Genomic DNA, 18442 nt, shown 5'->3' on the forward strand with positions numbered 1-18442 from the left:
TTCCCTCTGCCTGTATCTCTGCCTCTGTGTGTGTGTGTGTGTGTCTCTATGAATAAATAAATAAAATCTTTAAAAAAAAAAAAAAAACAAACCTGGAGGTATCAAAATCCCAGATTTCAAGATACATTACAAAGCTGTAGTAATCAAAACACTATGGTAGTGTGTGGAGGCCGAGAAAAATCAAGGCCATCCCACCTAAAGTTTAGCATTAGCACAAGTACAGCCATCTTAGGCCCCTGTGAATGGGAAAAACTGCAGAATGTCCTCAATGTCCTCGGCAGAGAATCCCATATCAGAAAGACAACAGAGCCCACACCCGTGGTAGAAAATCCCATATTAGAGTGAGAACAGAGCTCAGTGCCCTTGAAAGCCCCATATCAGAATGTAAACAGAACTTGAGAAATTCCTCCACCCCTTCTGAAAATCCCCCAGACCAGCCTATAAAAAACCCAGCTGTAACCCACTTCGGGGTCCAAGTCCCTGCTCCGCTGTGTCGGGTATACTTGGGCCCAAGCTCGAGCTTGCTAATAAACCCTCGTGCGCTTGCATCAGTGTCAGCTCCTTGATGGTTTCTCGGATTCGCAATCTTGGGCACAACATGGGAAGAATGTATCCCTTAAAATTATTATTTTTGTATCCTTTGGATAAATACCTAGTAGTACAATTGCTAGATCATAGGGTAGTTCTATTTCTAAGTCTTTGAAGAACTTCCATACTATTTTCCAGAGTCCTCTGCCTATTTTTTTTAAGATTTTTTTTTTTTTTTTTAAATTCATGAAAGACACAGAGAGGCAGAGACACAGGCAGAGGGAGAAACAGGCTCCATGCAGGGAGCCTAAGGTGGGACTCAATCCTGGGACTCCAGGATCACACCCTGGCCCGAAGGCAGGCGCTAAACCCCTGAGCCACCCAGGGATTCCCTTTCTATTTTTTAATTGGATTGTTTATTTGATGTTGAGTTGTATAAATTCTTTATATATTCTGGATATTAAGCCCTTACTGGATATACTATTTGCAAGTATCTCCTCCCATTCAGTAGGTGCCTTTTTGTTTTATTGATGGTTTTCTTTGCTGTGCAAAAGCTTTTTATTTTGGTGTAATCTCAGTATTTTAATTTGCTTTTGTTTCCCTTGCCTGAGGCGGTATCCCTAGAAAAATGTTTCCATGGCCAATGTCAAATAAATTACTACCTATGTTTTTCTTCTAGGAGTTTTATGGTTTCAGATTTCACATTTAAATCCATTTTGAGTTTATTTTTGTGTCTGGTGTAAGAAAGTAGTCCAGTTTCATGCTTTTGCATGCTGCTGTCCAGCTTTCCCAGCACCATTTATTGAAGAGACTGTCTTTTCTCCATTGTATATTCTTGCCTCATTTATCAAAGATTACCTGACCATACAAAGGAGAGTTTCTGAGCTATTATATAGTCCACTGATCTATGTGTCTATTTCTGTGCCACTTGTGCCCAAGATTACGAATCCGAGAAACCACCAAGGAGCTGACACTGATGCAAGCGCACGAGGGTTTATTAGTAAGCTCGAGCTTGGGTCCAAGTATACCCGACACAGTGGAGCAGGGACTTGGACCCTGAAGTGGGTTACAGCTGGGTTTTTTATAGGCTGGTCTAGGGGATTTTCAGAAGGGGTGGAGGAATCTCTCAAGTTCTGTTTACATTCTGATATGGGGCTTTCAAGGGCACTGAGCTCTGTTCTCACTCTAATATGGGATTTTCTACCACGGGTGTGGGCTCTGTTGTCTTTCTATGATATGGGATTCTCTGCCGAGGACATTGAGGACATTCTGCAGTTTTTCCCATAAAGTTCAGCTCTTATTCACAGGGGCCTAAGATGGCTGTACTTGTGCTAATGCTAAACTTTAGGTGGGATGGCCGTGATTTTTCTCGTTTTCTGACTACAGGATCCAAGTGTCCTTCACATCTCACTCATAAGCAATAAGACCCATCAACAAGATGCTACTGTTCAGGTGCTGCCTGCTTCCAAAGTTTCTTCTGTTTTTTGTTTGTTTTTCTCATTACCCGGAAGATAATCTTTGGGGAGGGCAAATGGGTATTTTGGGCTGAACAGAAGGAAACCATTGTTCCCTCAGTTTTCCATCCTTGGGGAGCCTAATGACTTCATGCCATCTGCCAAGCAGTGTTGAGCACAGGTGCATGCTCAAGAACATCCGCTTGTCAGATGTGGGCAGCACTACTCTGTGGGCCTTTAATTTCCTCTCTGGAGTTCACAGCGGTCTGTGTAGACTGATGTTACTATCACAGCCCAACTGTTGCTTGAGCAGATAATCAATGGAAGTCACATAAATGCAGACACACTTGTCTCAGACTTGCGCTTCACTGGTTGTTTCACGTATCAGTAGCATTTGTGGAGTGGGCAAAGTATGGACGTTCTTTAGAATTCTGGGAAAAAAGTGAATTTAAGACAAAAGAGAATCGATAGTGAGGAAATATAGAATGAACAGCAGCTCAGGAACTCTTAAGCTGGCTCTCACAACCTCCACACAAAATCTAAACTCTTTAATGTCATCTAAAGGATAATTCATAATTAGGCCTGCCGGCTTCTCCAGCTTGCTTCCCTCCTTTCCTGAGATCTCACCCTGCGATCTAGTCATACTAAAATTATCTTTGCTTCCTCTCCTGATCTCCTCTTTACCAAGCCAATCACGTGTCAGGTCAAAGATTGAGTGCCTTGTTCTTTGAGAAACCTTTGCTAGGTTTAGTGCCTGAGGGTCCTTCCATAGAAGCCCGAACTTGCAGCACTCACTGCTCTCTACTACTATTGCTTATTGAATTACCTGTAAACTCATTAAAGGTGGGACCTTATCTTTCTTATTAACCTTAGTGTCCCCAGGAGAGTGACCGGGGATGTTAAATATTTAACCAAATTTTCTAAAATTGGAAGGGCAGGGGCCTGTAGAGAGTGACCATAGTGGCCTTACCAAGTGTCTGGTTAGCTCTTTTTTTTGGTTTGTGATTACTTTTAACCCATTTTGTGACTGTGAAAATACCGAGCATGACTTTTTTCCTCATACCTCTCCTTCAGTAAGTTACTTGACTTCTCTGGATTCAGTTTGTTAATCTGTAAAATGGGGTTAATCATTGACGCAGGGCTGTTGAGAGAATAATGCCAGAAGGTAAGCAGTGGCTTCAAATGTGTGACTCAGAGGTTCTGCTTTCTCTCGTGCACACAGAAGATAGAGGCAGCGGCTCCTGGTAATAGCTAGAGGTCATTATTGCTCTAGTGCTCTTAATTGTTTAGAAAGGTGATTTTCTTTGACTCGTTTCCTTTTTCACCTGCTCTCTAATAGTGTCTCAGTCGTGAAGAAGGTATTGAGTGGATCAAAAAAGAAAGACTTCCAGCATTTCTGGAAAGTGATTGTTACTTTGAATACAGGTACTGTAGCCCCATCAGCAAGCCTATTTTTTAATTGCCTGGGTTTTTTTTTTCACCAAGAATCATTTTTCTGTACGTTCTTAATAAAATTGTATACTTTAAAACCCACTAGCATTGGGCAGCCCGGGTGGCTCAGCGGTTTAAGCGCCGCCTTCAGCCCAGGGTGTGATCCTGGAGACCCGGGATCGAGTCCCACATCAGGCTCCCTGCATGGAGCCTGCTTCCCCCACTGCCTGTGTTTCTGCCTCTCTCTCTCTCTCTCTCTCTGTGTCTCTCATGAATAAATAAATAAAATCTTTTAAAAAAATAAAAATAAACCCACTAGCGTTTGTATCTCACCTGCTATAGTTTTCTGAATGACAGAGCATTTGTAAAAATCACTTCACTTTTCCAAAGAGTTCTCACAGAAATAGTACCAAATAAATGTACCTCAGTTGTGCTTCTTGATCATTATGGTTTTAAAATTATCTACTTGTGATAATGGTATTTATGTGCAGGCTGTTAAAAAAACAAATGTAAGTATGTCGTGAAAAAATATTGTAAGTGGGCCAAGTTTTTCTTTTATGTTCCTGACTTTTAATGTGTAAGTACCTAAATATTCTGAAATTTTACTAAAATTTGACATATACTTAGAACCACCATTTAAAAAATAACAGTAAAATAAATTAGAACAGAATAGTTATTAATTAATAGTTCTGTGAATAAGCCATTAATTTTAACAGATCCTAAGAGAATCGTGCAGAGGGAGGAGATTGACTTGAAAAAAGAAAATTTTAGGTTTTCTTTTCTGAATTCTCTATATTTGAAACTTACTTCAAATTTGTATGATTTCTAAAATGCAGATTAGCCAAATTGGTCTCACAAGTAAGATGGAGTGGATCCGGCATGAACATCACAGTCAATACAGAATTTTCTCCCTGGGTCCTGAGAAAACCACCCAGTCCACCACCACCTGTTGTTGAAGAAGACAATGTTATAATTATGAAAAAGTTCTACATTTCTCTTGGCGAGGTAAAAGTATGCGTGTATCTTCATGACTTGGCACTTCAAAAGACTTCTCATTTTAGGGGGAGGAATTTCATTTGTACCACTTGAACAGGGGAAATGACTTCAAGTACTTTTAAGGCAGATTTAGCAAAACTTTTTGTGGGTTTATGCTGACTCCTTTGCTCTGTATTCTTTCACCTGAAATGTAATTGGTATTATTTTCCTCATGTGTACAGAGGAACAAATGCAAGACTGAAGAACATGCTCAGTGTCACCTGGAAAGCAAGAAAGGATACCTTGAATTACATCCATGGTTTCATTGTTCACTTTTAAAATTTTCACTATTTGGAGTCTACAATTTTTTGTACCAAATGATGGCAAATTGGGTCTTCTCCTCCCTGTTGTCAAGATTATTCCTCAGTAGTAAAAATGCATTACTGTTTAACCATTATCAGATAGATTCTGATAATGGTTATCAGATAATCATTTCTGATAATGGTTATCTGATAATCATTTCTCCTCCATGGAGAAATGTTGGGTTGTAAGAGTGCATTTAAAGAGATCTAACCTAGAATCAAATGTCCTTTTGGACAGTCATGGTGTAATAAAAACCATTGTTTGATCTCTGAATTCTAACTGTCAGGTCTTCTTTCTGGGAACACATTTCCTATATACAATCTGTACAAAACCAGGAATTGCAAATATGTGGCCCATGTGTTGCTCTTCTCTTAGTTTCCATTCATGACAGACATTGCTAATCAATCATGGCAATTTTCCTGCTGAGCTAGGACTTGGTTCCAAATTCTTTTCAACACAGCCCTCTAGGCAAGCACTTCCAATTGATCAAAGATGTCGTACAAAAGGAAAACTATTTGCCATCTCTGTTGGAATAGATAGACTTAACCTATCTTACCTGAGCACTTTTTTTTCATGTATAGTTTCTGTTTAATTTTGTAGTTTAGCATTTCTATCTAATATTTGGGAAAAATGTTTGAAATTTTGCCACTTGCATTATTTCCAATGAGCTAATGCTAGGGATGTACTAAAAGCATGTTTTACTTCTCTCTTATACTTATTTTTAAGTATTTATTTTTTTTCTGTTAACCTATGTATTATAGAAATATCAAGAATGTCATAAAAATATGTACTGGTAGTACAGGTCAGTAAACATACAATGGGAAGAATCAATTTAGGGAAACAAGATCTGATTCCTTACATGTAAATTAAGTTGAATATAAGAGAGTAAAACTTAAACTAGTTTACTTCTGCTATTTTCTATGATGAAAAAACTCATTTCTGTCTACTTGAGTAATACGTTAACTATTTAATATCTTTTTAAAAAAGATTTATTTATTTATTTTAAAGAATTTTTTTTTAATTTTTATTTATTTATGATAGTCACACAGAGAGAGAGAGAGAGATAGAGGCAGAGACACAGGCAGAGGGAGAAGCAGGCTCCATGCACCGGGAGCCTGACGTGGGATTCGATCCCGGGTCTCCAGGATCGCGCCCCGGGCCAAAGGCAGGCGCCAAACCGCTGCGCCACCCAGGGATCCCTATTTATTTATTTTAAAGAGAGACAGTGAGTGAGGGAAAGGGCAGAGGAGGAGGGAGAGGAACAAGCATACTCCTAGCTGAGCATGGAACCTGACGTGAGGCTTGATCTCACCACACTGAGCCACCCAGTTGCCCCACTAATATCTTCTTAATAGCTTTTGAATTTTGAGGATTCAAAATTCTTTGAGCCTTTTAATCATTTAAATCATGACTGTAGACAAAGATTAATTTTTGTGATGACAGTTGGTAATACTTCTGTGAGTCTTCATTATGCCATCTAAACACAAGCAATTGATTCATCTCTTAAGAACATTAAGTGGACTAGTTACCTATGTTTATGTCTGACTGACTACTTACTACTCCTTTCCTAATTTTTAATCTGCAATCTTTTTTGTGCACTTGAAATAGCAGGGACTTTTGTTTATTGGCCTCTCTCAGTTCCCTGATAGTTCTTCATTATTTGGGTCTTCTCTCAGTGCTTAGGATACTGCTTGGAATAGAGTAGTCACTCAATAAATACATGTTGAATGAATCTGTAATTAATAATAAATGGCTTGGAAAAAATAAATAATAAATGACTTGGTTTTAAAGGAGGAAAAAAGGGACCAAAAGGAAATTAGAGTCTTTAAAAGCTTTTATCCACACAAGAAACCTTTCTTCTAAGAGGGGCAGTAACAATCTATATGTGACACTTTCCATTTCTCTCTCTTGCTTTTTGGTCTCATTGTGTGGCCTGACTTGCCCTGCTTAATTCTGTATCATAGTCAGAGAACAACATCTATTCCATTTGAGCCCTGCCTCTTTTGTGAGTCTTTCTGAGGCTAAGGGTCACCCAGCTGACTCAGTTGGAGAAAGGAGAAATGAGACACTTCTTTCTCTGCTTTTGTTGAACAGTTTGGATTATCTTAGAAAGATCATGAGGATGTTACTGAGAGAGGCAGGCAGAGCAATTTTCTCAGGAAAGCTGAGAAGAGGGCTTCTCAGGACTGGGGTTCTGAAAGCTGAGGGTCAGCTTGGGAATTGGGTCAGCTGGCTCAGAGGTACAGGAAAAATTGAAGGCTACATGCAGGGACAGATGGAGTCAGGAATCAGTCTTCAGGAAGCATACAATCCAAGCAAAGCTGTGAAAACTGAATCTAAGGCAAAGGGGCAGTTGAGCGTGGGGAGGTCTTTAGTGCCCCTGAGAGTAAGTCTATCATGTTAGGGAGGTGTTGTAAAAAACACAGAGTCAGATTGGACAGAATTAGGGGGAGGAAATAATTTGGAAGTTGTAAATGGGAATAGCTTGCAGAAGAGGCAGCCAATGATGGATGAGCTATGGGACTGCCAATATACAGTTAGATGTCATGAGCCTGTAACGGAGCCATGAGGTAGGGTGTATGCTTCTGGTGGAAGAGTGAAGGATTTGATGTGTATGGGCTCATTTTTACCTTCGTCATCTTATATCCAAATAATCTGAGTTGAAATTTCCTTCCCATTATTCTCAGCTAATGAATTTTTCTGTGTACAACATTCTTTTCTTTCATGGCATGATTTTCCCTTTCATAGTGTACTATGCAAATGTAATGTTATAATGATGTGTTGAGATTCCTGATTGGGAGAACACTGCTAATCTTACATTAAACAAAGGTGCTCCTTTCTTCCTAGGGCTCCTATACTCAAACAAAAGATTGGTTTGCATTAGCAAAACAAAGTTTGCAAACAGTACCAACATTTTCATTACCGTCTTGTGTACTCCACAGCAAACCTGAACCACCGGTTGTTTCATCCATTTCTGGTAAGCAGAAAGGACAAGAATGATTTTGGAACTCCTCTTTAAATCTTTTGTAATTGGTGTTCTAATCTTACAGTACAATACGTTGTGGTTGGGGAGAAAAAATAATCTGCATCCCTACCCCACCCCCACTTCACTTTCTACTGTTTTTATTTTTAAAGATTTATTTATTTATTTGAGAGAGAGAGGGAGAGAGAAAGAGAAAGCAGAGGGAGGGGAGAGGGAGAGAGAGAATCTCAAGCAGACTCCCTGCTGAGTGTAGAGCGCAATATGGGGCTCCATCTCACAATCCTCACATCATGACCTGAGCCAAAATCAAGAATCAGATGCTTAACCGACTGAGCCACTAAGGTGCCCCTCTACTGTTTTTTGAGAGGCAACTTGACATAGGAAAAAGAGTGTGGGTTTAGATGGGTTAATACTTGTTAGCTAGCTGTGTGACTTTTTAAAGTTATTTCACTTCTTGAGAGCCTTGCTTTTCTCATCTGTAAGATTAGAATAATGATACATACTAAATATACAGTAAAGGCCTGGCCCAGCACCTGGTGCCTCATGGGCAGTCAGTAAATGTTTGTCTTGTCTCTATTTTCTATGACAGTTTACAAATTATTATTCAGTATTTGAATTTAAGTGGGTGCAACTGTCCTCTCCTCTTAAAAGCATATTCATACAACTTGAGTTTTCCTTCTAAGTTAGACTGTTTTTCTCCTTGGAAAGCAGATAGATTTCTACCATGGGGAACTTTTGTGGATGATATCAACTTTTCATAGATATATATAGAAGAAAACTTCCAGAAATGGGTGTCATTAACTAGCAATTCACTAAGTTCTTACCTAATTCTTTTGAAAAGTGTAAGCAACCTCTGAGGACAATAAATCTGGATTCTCTAGAATCTAAATCTAGGAATAGAGGAAAACAGTCTCCTTAATTGAAAATAGCTGAATTTATAGGTTTCTCGCTGTTTCCCCCAAATAGTAAAGTAGAAAATCAGAGGGCCAAGATAGTGAAGATTGTAAACAGGAAAAGAACGGATAGCAGGAAGGTGGTGAACAGAAATGTTAGCCTTTCTCTCTCTCTCCACTTCTGTGGGGTTGGGTGTATATCCAGTATCTTTTCGTAGGTTTACAAAAGTCTAGTTTTTTAATATGTTTGTATTTGTGAGCCTTCATGAGTACCTTATGCCATTTTGATGGTAGATTGTAAGTATGATAGTAATTGAATCTTTCTTATAAAGTAGTGAATTTTTAAAAATTACTGATATAACTCCAGTTCTGATCTGTTTACTGATTGTCTAACTTTATTTATTTATTTTTAAGATTTTTAAATGTTTATTTGAGAGAGAGCGAGCAAGTGTGAGAGGGAGCATGAGAGAGAGCGTGAGAGACCACTCATGAGCACGGGGCAGGGGTAGAGGGAGAAGCAGACTCCCTGCTGAGCAGGGGACCCCACGTGGGACTCAGTCCCAGGATCAGATCAGGACCTGAGTCAAAGGCAGACACTTAGCTGACTGATCCGCCCAGGTGCCCTAATTTTATTTTATCTTACAGGTTGAAATATTAGAATACATACAATTGTTTAATGTGTATATTCTAATTATTTAATAGATTTGGCCTTTACATATTGACATTCTATGTCAGCCTAAATCATTACATTTTAGAAGTGCATGATGCCTTTTTGAAGATCCTCTATATTAAGGATGTCAAATATTTAGTTTATCTGCCACTATTATCACCTTATCTGGCCAATCCTGCTGGCAGTTTTTTCTCTACTGGTACCACCTGTGGCTTCAGAACTCCTCCTTAAGCTACCTGAAGTCACTACCTGTGACAAATCCACTTACCATGCTGGCTCTGCAACATCTGGTTAATACTAAAAATAACTTTGTATTCATATCTGATCTAATAGCCTTTTATGATTTATTACAGAAAGCTTTATCTTCGACGATAGAATTCACCCAAGAACAAAAAGGGACTCATCTGAAACCAATAGATTAACTTCTCATTTTGAAGAAGAAGAAGATGGGTCTGTATCTGTACAAGACACTCCTTCTCAAGCCCTTCTAAGAATATACCTTGAGAGGCAACAGGATGCTGATGAAAGCCTTCCATTGCGTTTCACAACATGTGAAGAATTTTTAAGATCTTATATAGACTTTATTTTGAGAGTAGCAATTCATCAGATTTTTGAAGAGCCACTTACAGAAAGTCCAGATTATATAAATTTCAACAAAGTAGCAGAAGTGGTGCTCGAGGAGGGTTTTGAGCCTCTCCATGGCAGGAATGTTTTAAGTGAAACATTTCAAACCACAAATGAAAAGTCAGACAAGATGTTAGAACGAGCAAATTCAAAGAGTGAGAGCATTGGACCAGAAAGCAGGGCTGATTGGTGTATGTCTCACAAAGCTTATGATATTGGCAATAGAAAGGAGTTTGAAAGATTTAAGAAATTTATAAAAGGTACTTTAGGAGAGAGATATTGGTCATTATGGATGGATATTGAGAGGTTAAAAGTTCTTAAGGACCGCGGAAGACATCAAAGGTAGGCCTAGTTTTTACTTTCAATAGTTTTTTTTTTTAATTACAGAATATTAGTTTGGGTCATTTAAGCACAGGCAGAAAGCCTGAAATAAAAATGAAAATGTAACTTATACTTTTAGAGGAATGAATAATAACATTTATTTTATTATAATAATAGTGATTTCACTAGTTCTTTGATTTTATAATTTTCAGATACAAATAGTGGCAATTGTTTGGGTTCATAAAATGTTTCTTCCCATAGATTCTAAACCTGCTTTCAAATCAATCATTCTATTTTATTTTTATAACATTGTAGTGTTATATTTTTTTTGTAGTATTATATTTTTGTATAATTTTTTTTCAGTTATATAACCACACTGAATTCAGATATCTTATATAAAAGGTCTTATGCCATGGTAAGAGATTACTGTTCCTAGCAGCCTGCTCAGTTAACAAATCCCATGATCTTTGTTTGGATGCCACTTAGACATTCATATCTGAATAACATATCTTCTAGATATCTTATATCCTCTAGAGAGCCTCCTGGATGTCTCATGGGTCCAGGTCCTTGTTTGGCTACCCTATATGTTTTAGATTACTGTGTAAGTCTTAAGAACCTTAAGAGGGAGGATCCATGGATGGCTCAGCGGTTTAGTGCCTGCCTTCGGCCCAGGGTGTGGTCCTGGAGTCCTGGGGTTGAATCCCAGGATCGAGTCCCACATTAGGCTCCCTACATGGAGCCTGCTTCTCTCTCTGCCTGTGTCTCTGCCTCTCTCTCTCTTTCTCTCTGTGTCTCTCATGAATAAATAAATAAAATCTTAGAAAAAAAGAACCTTAAGAGGACCCTGCTTTAGGAAAGTTTTTATCCTATGTTCTCCTTTCTGCTCTGAAGCAGACCAACTACAGTAGAATGCAATTCCCAGTAAGGGTTTGACTGAGTATAGACTAGTAACTGGGTTATTCCAGTTATTTCCATGGCATTCAGATCATAGACCTCATTGTTGTACGTACTTATAGGATCAGGAGTTACCAGATGGCTGATTGTGAAGCTATGGCTTGATTGATCATGAAGTTGAAAGCTACTGCCACTTTTCAAGATATATACAAGCAACCTATATAAGTTCTTCAGGATCAATACTGTATTAGTTTGTATTATTGCTGTAGTAGATTGCTACAAATGTAATGGTTTTTAAGGCAACACAAATTTATTCCGTTACATTTTGGAGATAGGAAGTCTAAAACAGGTGGGCAGGGCTACATTTTCTCTGGAGGCTCTAGGGGAGAATCCATTTCCTTGCTTTTTTCAGCTTCCAGAGGTCATCCATCTGCTTTCTTTGGTTTATGGCCTTTCCTCCATCTTCAAGCCATCAATATAGCATCTTCTCTTTGACCTCTGCTTCTATCCTCACATCTTTTCTCAATGACTGACTCTCCTGACTCCCTCTTAGAAGGACCCTTGTAATTACAGTAGGGTCATCTAGATAATCTAGGATAGTCTTCTTAAAATCATAATCACATCTCCAGAATGCCTTCGATCATGTAAGGTAACAAACATTCAGAGGTTCTGAGGATTAGGACATGGACATCTTTGGAAGGCCATTGTTCAACCTACCAAAAACACTTTTCCTGTTCCCATAATTGTAAGAAATATTTTTATCTCCACATTGGTACTTCTGTAACTCATTGTTGGTTTGAGATAGTTCATTGCTTGTCTGAAACATTTTAGAAGTGAAAACATTTGACTTGTTGAATGTTGTAGCAATGTGTGTGGATGTGTTTTGTTTTAGACATCTTGAGAAGATGAAAAAATTCTATCTAGTGAGCAATGGAGATTGCTATCTTTCTACAGAAATATTATCAAAATTTAAACTGCTAGATGCATCTCAGTGGAATGAAGAACACTTAAGAAATATTCAGACAGAGGTTGTAAAACCATTACTTCTATATTGGTAAGATAAACAATGTAGATCAAACATATTTGCTTTCACTTTTCCTAGATGAGTTACAAGTTATACTTTTTTGTCTTACTGATTTATAATTTGTGGAAATTTAAAATCACAAGATAACTATATCTTTCACCTTCCTTAAAGGATTTACCCTTTAGATAATTTGGAGATTTGGGGGACTTTAAATCTGTAATAAGGCTGGACAGTATATAAGTTCCATTTTAACTTGTGAGCACATTCTTCTCCACCTGACCTTTTTACAGTCAGTATCCCAATTGGTGTGTTTGTGTGTGTGTGTGTGTGTGTGTGTGTGTATGTGTGTGTTTACATCTTGATACAGTTATGGATTTTTCATCTCAATAAATATATTTTAAGTACTTATGAGAGGCCACGTGCTTGTACTAAGGATAAATGGTAAACTATAGATAATTCTGGTGTTTACAGTCTATAAGAGGAACACACATGGGAAATGAGTATAATAAAAGAAAGTGTGGTGAACACATACAATACAGAGGAGAGGCAATTTTTTACTTGGGACTTGAAGGACTCTAAGGAAAAGAGAGGGGACATAGTGGAGAAAATTTATGCCATTTGAGGATAATTGAGCTGCTTTGAGGCTGTGATGGAAGTGATTATGTCACTTTTCTGCTTGAAATCTTTTCCACAGCTTTCAGTGTAGCATTCAAATGCCTTAAGTTATCAAGTAAGGTCATCATAATTTGCCCCTCACCCACTTCTTCGGCATCATCTCCCATCTAGGTATTCCAGATTACTTAGATGCTTTGCACTTTTCTATATATCTATAGATAGATAGATAGATAGATAGATAGATAGATAGATAGAATGTTGTTTTTCTTTCTTTAAAAACTTAAATATGTCCACTTTCACCACTGATATTTAACCTAGCCTCAACTGGAAGGCCTGGCCTCAGTGATCAGACAACAAAAAGAAATGAAAGGCATTTAAATCAGCAAAGAAGTAGTAAAACTTTCACTGTTGGCAGATTACATGATACTCTATATAGAAAACCTGAAAGACTCCACTAAAAATTTGCTAGAACTGATACACAAATTCGATAAAGTCACAGGATATAAGATCAATGTCCAGAAATCTGTTGTATTTCTATACACCAATAATGAAACCGCAGAAAGATAAATTAAAGAATCAGTCCCATTTACAATTGCACCCAAAACCATTAAATACCTAGGAATAAACCTAACCAAAGAGGGGAAAGACTTATACTCTGAAAACTATAAAACACTAATGAAAGAAATTGAAGAGGACATAAAGAAATGGAATAACATTCCATGCCCATGGATTGGAAGAAGAAATATTGTTAAAATGTCTACACTAGGGACACCTGGATGGCTCAGTGGTTGAGCGTCTGCCTTCGGCCCAGGGCGTGATCCTGGAGTCCCGGGATTAAGTCCCACATCAGGCTCCCTGCATGGAGTCTGCTTCTCCCTCTGCCTGTGTCTCTGCCCCCACCCCCTCTCTCTGTGTCTCTCATGAATAAATAAATAAAATCTTTTAAAAAATGTCTGTACTACCCAAAGCACTCTACACATTTGATGCAATCCCTATCAAAATACCACAAGCACTTTTTGCAAAGCTAGAACAAACAATCCTAAAATTTGTATGGAACCATGAAAGACCCCAAATAGCCAAAGCAAACTTGAAAAAGAAAAACAAAGGTGGAGGCATCACAATTCCAGACTTCAGGTTATATTACCTGTAGTGATCAAGACAGCATGATACTGGCATGAAAATAGACACATAGAATAGAAAACCCAGAAATGAACCCATAACTACATGGTCAATTCATCTTTGACAAATCAGGAAAGAATATCCAATGGAAAAAAGACAGTCTCTTCAACAAATGATGTTGGGAAAACTGGGCAGTAACATGCAGAAGAATGAAATTGGACCACTTTCTTACACCAGACACGAAGATAAACTCAAAATGGACAAAAGATCTAAATGTGAGGGGCACCTGAGGGGCTGTGTCATTTAAACATTTGCCTTCAACTCAGGTTGCTGGGATCAAGCTGCTTTTTCCTCTCCCTCTATCCCTCTCCCTGCACTCATGTTCTTTCTTTCTCAAATGAATAAATAAAATCTTTTTTTTTTTAATGTAAAAAAAAAAAACAAATAAATGTGAGACAAGAAACCATCAAAATCCTAGAGGAGAACAGGCAGCAACCTTTTTGACATCAGCCATGGCAACTTCCTTCTAGGAATGTCTCATGAGGCAAGGGAAACAAGAGCAAAACAAAACTGTTGGGACTTCATCAAAATAAAAAGCTTCTGCACAGCAAAGGAAACAATAAAATTAAAAGGCCACCTATGGAATGGGAAAAGATATTTGCAAATGACATATCTTAAAAAGGGTTCATACCCAAAATATATATAAATAACTTAAAAAAACCCAACACCCCCAAAATGAATAATCCAATTAAAAAAATGGGCAGAAGATATGAATAGACAGTTCTCCTAAGAAAAGATAAGATGGCCAACAGATACATGTTAAGATGCTCAACATCTCTCATCGTCAGGGAAATGCAAATCAAAAATATAATGAGATATCCACCTCACACCTGTCAGAACGTGAATCCCTTGAGAATCCATCCAAGTTGATGTGCATATCAATACTTTTTTTTTGCATCTCTAAGTAGTACTCTGTTGTATGGATGTTACACATCCATTCACCCACTGAAGGACATTAGGGATATTTCCACTCTTTCACTATTACTAAGTAAGTAGCTATGAGCACTCACGGACAGGTTTCTGAATGAACATAAGTTTTCATTTCGCTGGGGTAAATGTCTAAGAGTGAGGTTAGTGGGTCACATAGTCCATTTTTAGTTTTAAAAGAAACTGCCAGGGATCCCTGGGTGGCGCAGCGGTTTGGCGCCTGCCTTTGGCCCAGGGCGCGATCCTGGAGACCTGGGATCGAATCCCACGTCGGACTCCCAGTGCATGGAGCCTGCTTCTCCCTCTGCCTGTGTCTCTGCCTCTCTCTCTCTCTCTCTTTCTGTGTGTGACTATCATAAATAAATAAAAAATTATTTAAAAAAAATAAAAGAAACTGCCAAACTATTTTCCAAAGTTGATGTACCATTTTACATTCCCACCAGCAATGCAAGAATGACCAGTTTCTGTGCATCCTTGTCATTGTTTGGTGGTGTCACAATTTTCTATTTTTAGCCATTCTAATATGTGTGCAGTGATAGTCTTTTGCAGTTCTCCAGTGATTAATGATGCTGAACATCTCTTTTCAAGTGCTCATTTGCCATTTGTATATCCTCTTCGGTGAAATATCTGTTCAGGTCTTTTGTCTATTTTTTAATTGGATTGTTTTCTTTCTTATTACTGAGTTTTAAAGTTATTTTTGTGTTCTAGATACTAGTCATTAGCCAGACATGTAGTCTGCAAATATTTTCTCCCAGTCTTTAGCTTGCCTTTTTAAAGACAAGCTTTCCAAACACTTCTTAAAAGGGTCTTTCAGAACTTCCTGTTTGGTGAACATGTGGAGATTTGGGAAGAGTAGTGTGCTTACAGAGCACAGAAGCTTTGTGCTCCTTCCCGCATACCATATTCTATGCATCTTTTCCATCTGGCTGGTCTTGAGTTCTATATTTTTATTTTAAAAATCTAGATTAAGGGGATGCCTGGGTGGCGCAGTGGTTCGGCGCTTGCCTTTGGCCCAGGGCGCGATCCTGGAGACCCGGGATCGAATCCCACATCAGGCTCCCAGTGCATGGAGCCTGCTTCTCCCTCTGCCTATGTCTCTGCCTCTCTCTCTCTCTCTCTGTGTGTGACTATCATAAATAAATAAAAATCAAAAAAAAAATCTAGATTAAGCAAAACAGTAAAAATAATGTAGATAATGGGAACCAGAATTGTCATTGATTTGGAAAAGAGTTATAAATAGGAGAGAACACAGTGAATCCTCTGGTGATGGCCTGGAATTGGAGATGCAAATGGAAAATGCAATTTTCACAAACCAAGTTACCATACTCAGTAATGAAGACCACAAATAACTGAAAAAACGGGACAAACCAAGCAGGACAAGCAACAGATGATCATGAAGACAAGAAAGGAAATAACTTGAAAGAGAAATTCATCATGTGTCAGATTTCCTCTGGGAGGGTGGTGTATTGGGGGACTATTTCTAAATGAAGGATTCCAGGTAAGTTTCACTCCAAACATTTCATCAGGGTAGAGGCAAAAAGGTCTTGAGGCAAATTTATTCAATTAACACGAATGTTCCTACAGAAAATATTGCTGCCTGCACTGACTATTAAGAACAAATATAACTATCCAGGGCTCAGTCAGTTAAGCATCTGACTCTTGATTTTTTTTTTTTTTAAATTTAATTCTTTATACCTTTCTACATTTTATTTTTTTTTTAAATATTTTATTTATTTATTCTTGAGAGATAGAAGGAGAGACAGAGCCAGAGACACAGACACAGGCAGAGGGAGAAGCAGGCTCCATGCACCGGGAGCCTGACGTGGGACTCAATCCTGGGTCTCCAGGATCGCGCCCTGGGCCAAAGGCAGGCGCCAAACCGCTGCACCACCCAGGGATCCCTGACTCTTGATTTTGGCTTGAGTTAGGATCTTGGGGTCCTGGACTCAAGCCCTCCCTACCATCGGGCTCCATGCTCAGCATGGAGTCTGCTTGAGATTCTCTCCCTCCCTCTCCTCCTTCTCCCCCTGCTTTCTCTCTCTCATATACATAAATAAATAAATATTTTTCCAAAAAGAATAGATATAACTATCTGAAAGAATAAAAAGGCAGGGAATTTTTCACAGAACAATTTTTTTAAAAAAGATTTTATTTATTTGAGGATGAGAGCAAGAGAGAGAGAGCATGAACAGGGCAGAGAGGAAATAGACTCCCCACTCAGCTGGGAGCCTGATGTGGGGCTCAATCCCAGAACCCTGGAATCATGACCTAAGCCAAAGGCACTGCCACTCTGGGGGCTCCCCCAGAGCAAAATTTTACAGTTTTGATGAGGTCCAATTTTTCAACTCATCCTTTTGTGGATTATGCCTTTGGTTTCAAACCAAAGAACTCTTTGCCTAGTTCTAGATCCTAAAGATTTTCTTTTATTTTTGTAAAACCTTTGTAACTTTATGTTTTTCGCTTAAGTCTGTGGTCCATTTGGAGTTAGTTTTTGTATAAGATTTTAGGTTTAGGACCAGGTTTAGTTGCTTTGTTTTTTTTTTTTTGTTTTTTTTTGTTTTTTTTTTTTTCGGTTTTGCCTATGGATATCCAATTGTTCGTCTTCACTTATTGCAAAAGCTTGCCCTCCTATTTCCTTCTTTTCTATGTTTTACATTAACATCCAGGACATCGAATTGTAAAGATTCATATAACCACCATAACATTCAAGTCACAAACAATCTGTCACCCCCAAAACTCTCACACTACCCTTTTGTTGTTACATTTTTTTCTCTACTCCTAACCCCTGGCAACCACTGATCTATTCCTTGTTACTACACTTTTGTCTTTTTGAGAATGTCATGTAAATAAAGTCATACAGTATGTAACCTTTTGAGTCTGATCTCTGCTGGTCAGCGTAATGCCATCAAGACATAATGATCCAAGTTGCATGCATCATAGTTCATATTTTTAAATGTAGTTTTCCAGTTAATTGTTGGTCCATAGAAATATGATTGAATTTTGTGTGTAGTCAACAGTAGGCTGTTGATCCCAAATGGACCTGCTCTGCTTTTCCTGCTGTTTTGGTGCTCTTCCCTTTTCAGGTCTGGCAGACACTTCCTTCCACCATGCAGGTCTTGTGGCTGACAGTAGTCTGTCCCTGCTACTTGTATTTTGGTATTTGTGGGGATATCTTGTCTTATCAACAGTCTGTCCTAAATGTAATCCATGAGTTTTCAGTTTTGCTATTTAGTTATACTGTTTTTATGGAGGGATTCTGAGAGGTAGAAAAATCAATATTGGCCACATTGTCATTTTCCCAGAATCCTTGGATTTTTTTTTAATCTAGCTAAAAATCCTGTGTATTTTTTAAATTTCAAACTAAAACAGTTTAATGAATATCGTGAAGCAAATACTTATGTAACCACCACGTGGGTTGGGAAAGAAAACATTGCCAAGACCCCTAATGGTGCCTTATTGATCCAACATCCTCATTCCCCCTTGGAGGTAACCACTATCCTGACTTTTATGATTATAATTCTCTTTTCTTTATAGTTTTACCAACCATGTATGCAAATAAAT

The 18442-nt window shown here is 38.4% G+C and overlaps 1 protein-coding gene across 27 annotated transcripts in view; it reads left to right on the forward strand.

The window, feature by feature from the left end:
• The window catches only part of RGS22 (regulator of G protein signaling 22), a 127227-nt gene that overhangs the window by 31394 nt on the left and 77391 nt on the right, over window positions 1–18442 (forward strand). For 14 of the 27 annotated variants that reach the window (XM_072734195.1, XM_072734198.1, XM_072734204.1 and 11 more), the window contains 5 exons: window positions 3322–3407; window positions 4250–4418; window positions 7599–7728; window positions 9651–10263; window positions 12029–12190. In XM_072734195.1, the coding sequence (XP_072590296.1) occupies window positions 3322–3407; window positions 4250–4418; window positions 7599–7728; window positions 9651–10263; window positions 12029–12190 (1160 nt within the window). The remainder of the gene's footprint in view (window positions 1–3321; window positions 3408–4249; window positions 4419–7598; window positions 7729–9650; window positions 10264–12028; window positions 12191–18442) is intronic. The other 13 variants (XM_072734192.1, XM_072734202.1, XM_072734191.1 and 10 more) reach the window with 3 other exon arrangements.

Source organism: Vulpes vulpes, chromosome 13, assembly GCF_048418805.1.
Source record: "Vulpes vulpes isolate BD-2025 chromosome 13, VulVul3, whole genome shotgun sequence".
NCBI lineage: Eukaryota > Metazoa > Chordata > Mammalia > Carnivora > Canidae > Vulpes > Vulpes vulpes.